The sequence below is a fragment of the Loa loa genome (assembly GCF_000183805.2).
Source record: "Loa loa unplaced genomic scaffold supercont3.314, whole genome shotgun sequence".
Taxonomy (NCBI): Eukaryota; Metazoa; Nematoda; class Chromadorea; order Rhabditida; family Onchocercidae; genus Loa; species Loa loa.
In genome coordinates, this window is record NW_018108494.1 from 8,124 (window position 1) to 16,489 (window position 8,366).

General features: G+C 32.1%; 1 protein-coding gene across 1 annotated transcript; it reads right to left on the minus strand.

The window, feature by feature from the left end:
- Window positions 1–206: 206 nt before the first annotated feature.
- On the minus strand, window positions 207–5,460 carry LOAG_10550 (hypothetical protein; the record flags this gene model as incomplete). The annotated part of the gene is made up of 10 exons (XM_020448187.1): window positions 207–449; window positions 834–981; window positions 1,308–1,442; window positions 2,000–2,190; window positions 2,317–2,459; window positions 2,665–2,860; window positions 3,215–3,377; window positions 4,779–4,877; window positions 5,082–5,293; window positions 5,413–5,460. The coding sequence occupies 10 exons, from the start codon at window positions 5,458–5,460 to the stop codon at window positions 207–209; spliced, it is 1,578 nt and encodes a 525-aa protein (XP_020301646.1).
- Between the last annotated feature and the right edge of the window lie 2,906 nt (window positions 5,461–8,366).

Below are 8,366 nucleotides of genomic sequence, written 5' to 3' on the forward strand. Positions count from 1 at the left end.
ATATATATATATATATATATATACTTAATTATTATTATTATATATATATATATATATATATATATATATATATATATATATATATATATATATATATATATATATGTTTATTTATTTATTTATATTTGTCTTGTAATAATAAACTTCATGCTTAGTAAACCAAACTCACAAAAAGTTGAACCATAAATGATGATAAAAAGAGTGATTCATCTTACCTTATAGCAAGAACCACGTCTTAACTTTGGAACAATTAAGGGATCACGTTCATATTGTTTTCGCTCAAAGCGTTTTGACTGCTCTTGCCACGTGCCACTGATTGACTTACTTAGTGGATCAACGCGCAAATGCAGCGTGCTGTCAGAACCAACAATATTTTCCCAAACATCATCTAATCGTGCTCGAGCCATCTCGGCTACGGGCCATTTTAATATCAAAGTACCGTCAGATTCCTGAAATTCTGATTCAATGTCATCTTTCATCATTTCTTTTACAAGTCATCTTTCATCATTTCTAAAAAAAATTCAAAGTAATATAAGGAAACAGATCGTAATATTATTATCAGTTGTGGACAGTATCCATTTCATTTCCATACTTTTGATATGTGCAGGAATTTTTTCCTAATCTAAGCAGTTTTTCAGCCTATTCAGATCGGAAAATCAATAATGCAGATCGTTCAGACAGAGTGCGACAATTCTGATAAGCCGGCGTAATAGATAAGATTAATTAATGGGCAAGTTTTTAGAAGAGCTATATCCAGAGATGCATTTCAAGAAGAGTTTAATTTCGGAAAATGCATCCATCATTTAGTTTGTCTCATAAAAATTATAACTTACTGATAGCTGCAGTCCAAAGGTTTCCATATCAAAAGCTGGTTGTAAGGCAAAACTTTTGGAGATGACATTACTCGATGTGTTTTCGCTAATTGTTTTTGCAGAAACTTCATAACGTTGGCCAGGATGTAGATCCACGTAGATTGAACATCTAAATACATTCGTCATCGAATAATACTTCCAAAATTGAAAAATGAATAGAAACGTCAAAGTAAGTATGTCGTCCCGGTTGGAGCAATTATGCTGTCCAGGACTAATCAGCAAGTTTATCATCATGAAGTATTGACATGATGGTGACTTGCGGCGACAACGCTTAAAAGATGCAGTAGAAAAGATAATCTCGATGAGGTCAAGGTAAATTATAACTCAAATTTTTATTATGAATTAATGAATTTATAAAGAATATTCATACAGTAAAAAGTTTATAAATCTCATGAGTGGTTAATCAGTTCATTTGACATCTTCGAATGAACTTACTGTCTGGCAGGTGAGGTACTTTTCGAATTGTCAACAGCTGATGTTCTTTCAATAACGTCTAGTTTTTCATTCACCAAACTTACAAAACATTTCTCTATGTGACTTTCAGATTCTGATGCTATGTCCATAATCAATCTAAAAAACATCACTGATCATTAAAAGCTGCAGCATAATTTATGTAATTTATGTAATGATCTACTTCTTTCACAGATGATTTATTCGACTCCTATAGATTTTAAATGTATTAAGCTTCCGTATCTTTTTCATTCAAAGTTTCTTTGACAGGACAACAATTTTGATGGTTTGTCACCGTGTAAGGCTGAGCATCTAGCAGCCCATCAGCAGTTTTTTCTGTCCACGGAGTCGCGGGAGAAGCCTTCCACTCCCACCGGTCTTCCTTTATCTTAAATCAAAACCTTCCAATGTCAAAATCCGTTGATCTTTCATTACAACTTCATCATCTCATTAATCCATTACAATGCTTCATTTACTGTTTTTTTATGAAGAGAAAGTACATTATAAGAATACGGTAATGGGTAGAACTGACTTAAGTATATTAGTCCGGCGCTCAAAAACTATTTCAATTTCTCATCTGGCCTCCTGAAAAAATTAATAGCACATCTCTGGTGTAAGGCTTAGTAATTTAAAATCCTGTAAAAAAACCGCTAGAGAAATAAACAAGAAAGTAATACCTGAATTTCCGCTTCTCATAATCCATTAAAATTTTCAAATTTTCAGGTACTTTTGGCTTCATCGTATATATTAGTTTGATACCTTCCGATGTTTCACTGCTTTTTTTCGTTCTTGCAATGAACATATACGTTCGTCCGGGTTGTAGACCATTACATATTTCGACTAATCTTTGGTTACTTTGTACTGTCACCTAAAAAAAGGAGCATTATCATATGATAAATATCTGTTATATCCAAAACTGCTTCAAACTGGCTGAGTCAGTAATAAGAAATCCAGTTTTCCAGAAATTTTCTATGTCTCCAATATCAAGTCTTACCTCCATCAACGAAGTACTGATCCTATTAAGTCGATAACTGATCGAAATTGAATCAGCCCCTGTTCTTGATGTTAAGAACCATGAAAGCCGTACACATGTAGCATTGAGTTCTGCTACTGCTAAATTTTCTGGAGAATAAGGCTCTAAAAAGATAAGCCGAGATGATTAGGAGAATTAAAAGGTTACAGATGGAAAGAAAATGGAAGGAATAATCCAAAGTGAGCACAGTCAAAGAATATCCGCTTAAAACTTTTTTTGACAAGATTTGAATTTTGAAAATTCCAATTTTTGCTAAAAGTCGTGCTGTATTTGAAAAATTAAAATAATGTGAAGAACATAAAAATGAACTTGTTGTTAGGATTCCATTCCACGGTCGACCTTCGACATTCTTTATTTGTGGCGTAATAGAAACATTATAATCTTGTCCAGGCATTAGATTCCCAAGATAAATTTCTATATACCTTTGTTCCGGAATATCATTAATTTCAAGTTTTGGAAAATATCGCAACGGATCAAGTTGTATATAAGATATTTGGTAGCTATCCTGTAAAAAATTTCACATATAAACTGGTTTCAAATTCAGAAGAATGATCAAATTCAGAAGAATTTTATAATAAATCAGAAGAATGATTTATTATAAAATGTTCAGAATAGTTTCACCAACGCACACTTCAATTTTTTCGTATAAACTAAAGGTGGCTAAGCTTTTATCATTTATCGCCAATGTTACAGTAAAATTCTTGATTGAAAAACCTGCATTAACCAACAACCAGAAACAACAGAAGTAGTGCATTCAGAAGATAACTGGAAGTTTTAGTGATTCAGGACAAAATCATTTTAGGGTCATTTGCACATTATCAATCTATCCTTCGTTTTAACTGTCCAATAAAACTTTAACCTGTAGGGCTTTTTCAGGTTTCAATGCTCGTAGAGTAATATTAGTGTGAAAGGAAAGGATGGTTGCATTACGGGAGGCGAAATCTGGTGCTATTGGGTCTGTTATCACTCTTTCTTCCTTGATCAGTTCCGATTCACCTTTTCGCCTACCAATCACTGATATACTGAAATTAAAATGAATTATGTTTTATTCTGAACCAAGTTAGAATTCCCTTACATTAAAGGATTTTCCCTGTTGGAAAAGCAATACAAAATTAGCCATCAAATACAAAAAAGCATAGCAAGAAGTAAACCAAGCATCGATTTTCTTTTAGACTCATTATTCGTGATCTTAGCAACAATTGAGTTATAGTTTATGTCTCGATATGTCTTTCATCTCTTCATTCCTTTAACATTATAAACAAAACAAGCAGACTCTCATCTTCCATATAAAATGATCCAAACTTTTGGTTGAATGAACATGCATTTACGACATTACCGAATAGCAGATGAGAAGTGATGGTTGAAATAAATTTATTATCTGCCTATCAAATCTCAATTGTTTTGTTTTTTTTCTTTTTTTGGTGCTGACTAATAGAAAATTTTCAGTGAATGCGATTAGCTATCTTGCTGTTCAAAAACTACAACCAAAAAATGGAAATGTATTTTTGAATCTATGAATCTATAGATGATGACTCAACGCATCCCTAATGGTGGATATTTGAAACATCTTATTTCATGCGCACAAATATCGAAACGCCGGTGCATAGATGTGGACGCATTCAAAAGATATTAGAATGTAACTCCAGAGAGATGTATGGAAATTCATACATGTAAATATAAATCACCTTGTCAAATTAAAAAACTATTTCAAGTATAAAAGTAAATGAGGGGAGGGGAAATTTTCAACATTACCCACAACAACTTTTAAGTTTTAAATTACAATCTTGACAGTTGTTTAACGCTCACTTAATTACGCTTTCTTGCAAATTTTCAAAAAAAAAATAGCGGGAAAGTAGTTTGATTTAATTATTCGTCATTGAAACAGATTCGCTCCGTTGAAAAAGCATTTTGATTATTCTTTTCTTCTCGATTATCAAAATAAAAATATAGTGTGACGAACAGCTGATTGCAGTAACTTCTACATAAAAAGAACAGTTTCATTTTAAATTGAAAAATTCTTCCCTTTTCTTCCCCTTTTTTCCCATTTTACGTCGAAAAAATTCTTTCCCACTTTTTTCTGCAATTTACGAATATCATAATTTTCTGAGATAAAACACTTCACTCCTTAAATTAAATTATTTTCCACTAAACGATAGATGAAATCTCTGACCGGCTGTGTTGATTTCTTTATTCTTACTTTTTTGCTGAATCGGTGCTAGATGATGTTTATACGGCAGTTTTAGCAGATTAAAGTCAAAAGAAATGATCAATAAATCAGAATTAGCATGATTTAACGGTAACGAAATAAAATTTTAAATTAAGAAGCTCATTTGCATTTTTGTTCATAATGAATTATTCTAAGTGAAAATTTTTTCCCCGACTTTTAAGCTGAATAAAAAGGCAAGCAGAATTTAAAACCCAACCTGTATTGATGGCCAGGATGAAGGCCGTGAATGTTGATAGTCTTGAAATCTGATGGTGATGCTAAAAATGTCCTGTTGATATCGCGTTCTGATAGATCTCTAAAATTGTCAATAATATATCGTTTTAAAATAATCAACTTCACCTTTGTTTCAAGTTGAAACTGTTTTATAATCCAAAGTTCAAACAATGTTCAAATGATGTATTTCAGTGAATTGTCAGTACAACTTTCCATGTTATTTGTTCGTACTTTTTTTTAAAACGTTTTGGAGATTTGTAAAAAAAATATGAATTGAAACTTTTACACGACTGGTGAAATGTCAACAACTTTAGCGATAAATTGGCCAAAATTGGTTGGAGAACGAGGCAAAATAACAGTAAGTAATGTTGAGCGATCTGTCGGGTCTTTTTCAATTGAGAAATCTGGCAAAGTTGATAACGAACGCTGAAAAAGCTGTCTCGATCGGATGGGCTCTGGTTTTTGAAATACCTGAGATTTGTTTGGAGTATCTGCGATCTGTAAAATAGAATTAGGTTAGATTTACTGATCTATTTCGATAAATATGATCTATGTTACTATCTTTTTGTAATTTACGCTCAAATTTCGCTAATTTAATTATTTTAAACAATATAAACTTCCCACCATGCCGTTGTCGATGATGGATGTAGTAATTTTTGGATCATCTCGCAGCGTTTCAATATGAAGTCTTTTGTTCGAGATTCCTAAAAACAGACTATAAATATATCATGAAGACGGTTAGACTATTGCATTAGGTGGTTTTGAAGTTCTTACTTTTGGTTTTGAGATGAAAAAAGTAAAATCAAATATCATATGAAGACAATTGTAGTAGTAAATCTTTTGCCGCAATAAATGACAACATTTATACTACCGATGTCTAAACATTATTCAGAGAATGCTTCCACAGTATTTTTCACATGTGTGGCTATCAAACTCTGCTTCAAAGCAAACTTGCTCCTGTTTCAAAGTTAAACTTTCAAATTGCTGTTCTTTTCTTGAAGATTAAAAAAGTCTCACCCCGATATAAAGCTATTGAAGAAGCATTCTCGAGACCATTTTGGAAAGAAGCCGAATTGGAGCTGAACTGTGAACAAGCTCTACCAATTAAATGGAATATAAAGTAGAACTTCAGCAACTTTTCGATTACATTTCCCAACTTAGTAATTTCGGGATAAATAACAGTTCTGGTAGTGATTAGAGTAAAATAAGCGATGATTGCACCAGTAGCATCAAAATATATATGTCTGAAGCCTAAATTGGGCTTCATATCTCGAACTTACTGAAATCAACGTTGGCTATTGCTGAAGATCCAATATTAACGATCATGCTTTAAAGGAATTTATTCCATCCAATAAAACAGAAGATGCTATCAATGAATAGCAGCTGTGTAACAAAATATGTTGACCAGAGACAGTTCTTGTTTTCAATTGAATGCTTTTGGTGGAAAATTTCATTGCAACATACTGAATCACCATTCTTTGACCTTAAAAAATTATTTCAGTTTACTTTCTGAATCTAGATCGATCAGAAATAATTGGACATCATTACGGTAACAAAAAATACCGGTCAGAAAGAATTCAGTTTAAAACTAAATTAATGTATGAAAAAAAATCAGAAAAGTTTCAAGGCGCTAAAAGCTTCTCTATAGTGTAATCAAATTGATTATTCCAGACGATGTTCCACAGACAAAGCTGACACTATCATTGCATCCACGAATTTTTTAAAGAGACGCAATATTTATAAAAATATCATCAACGGCCCCAACTCTTTAATGTCCTGAAGGGTACAGGTAAAAGCCTGAGGTAATGTAAACAAAAAAAAAAGCAAAAGGAAAAACAAACATAACCCAGCTGTGCTCAACTTATAACTACATTCGAAAAGCAAAAAAAAAAAATCTCAATTCGATAGCCGAATATTCATGATGGAAAAAGAGAATTGATATCTGCACCGTTACATTTTAATTCGAAATATAAACGAGAGTTTTTACTGAAATTTCTCTGAAATAATCAATTATATCTAGAAGGAGTTCGAAAAGACAAACATTGAGGTTTGAAATCGTCTCAGGTTCGTGCTCTAATTTATTTCGAAAACCAGAATTTCTGACTATGGCGAGATGATTGTTGACAATATGTAAACGAAATCCGAAAAGGCAAGGACATCAGTGAATTCTTTTATAAAGATAAATGAATAAAAGACATGCAAAGTTCTAATGAATAGCTGTGATCACTTTACATTAAACTTTTCAGTCTTCTTAATAATATTCAATGGGAATGCTGGGTAAATTTCAAATTTTCAAATTCCCTAATGAATGTGTGCACCGTCCCTCTGCTGTCAATGAATTAGTACATTAAATGAAATAAAATTAAATTGAATTAAGATAGAGCAGTTGACGACAGCGTTGGAAAATAGTAAAAGTGCGCAGTGAGATGATGGCGAGTGATGTATCGTGACTCTGTCGACTAGTTTATATTTGTGAAGCAATGGAAAAGTCGGTCAATGTGATTTCATTTAGGTGACAATCAGAAATTTTACTATGGATACAAAAGTTTCTTCAACACATCTTTTACTGCAACAAAAGTATTTTCACTTACTGTTCCAACGAAATTCCATCCTTGCAAGTTATTTCAAAACTTAGAAAAGGAGAAGCTACTGACTGATAAGATCGTGACGAATTAGAGTCATCGGACGATATGAGATCGTTACGGATATTGTGAAGGAATTGTAAAATTATGAAGCAATGATAAAAGGATGATAGAGTGGAAATAAAATTACGCTTTAGTAATCTACTCCCGAAGTTTAAAGTCACAGTTGGAACCAATCAATTACTCTTGTAAAATTTGAAAATTCTGGTGTATAATGAATTGTGAAAAGTTTGGCAAAACAAATAATTCTGAGAACATTAAGACGCAAAATCTGTTTATCAAAATTCGAAAATAGTACTTCAGCTTCAACCTTTATTGTCCTTAAACCTCTTAAAGGACACACTTAATACTTACGGATGATTTATTTACACAGCAGAATCACTGCAGATGTTAACTGATGTTAGCCCATGCTTTGATATTAGCAGAAAGCTTAGAGCTTGAAGTAAAATTTGAAACAAAGGATAAGTATAGTGTTATACTATGTATTATGTACGCTCATGTGACAATAAATTTGGAAAAAATGTGATAGTAAATTTGCAAAAATGAACCAGAAGAAAATAATTTTGATCGCATTCTAGTCTTTCCGGAAGAACTTTCCATTTCCGCCGCCAAACCATACTTCAATCCATTCGTTTCATCTTTTAGGCTTTATTTAGAAAAAAGCAGAAAGAATTAATTGCAGCAAATATCTAAATGACACCGTTTCCTTGCATTTTTTTCAAGCAATGAATGCCCTTTCACATATGTCCATTGTCTTCGACCGCCTTATCTGTTATATCGACCATCTACTACAATCTTAATGAGGTTATAATAAAAAACTACACTATTGTAATTGTTATGATTGTCACTAATTACTATCATCCTTATCGCTATTACTTTTATTATTATTATTATTATTATTATTATTATTATTATTACTATTATTATTA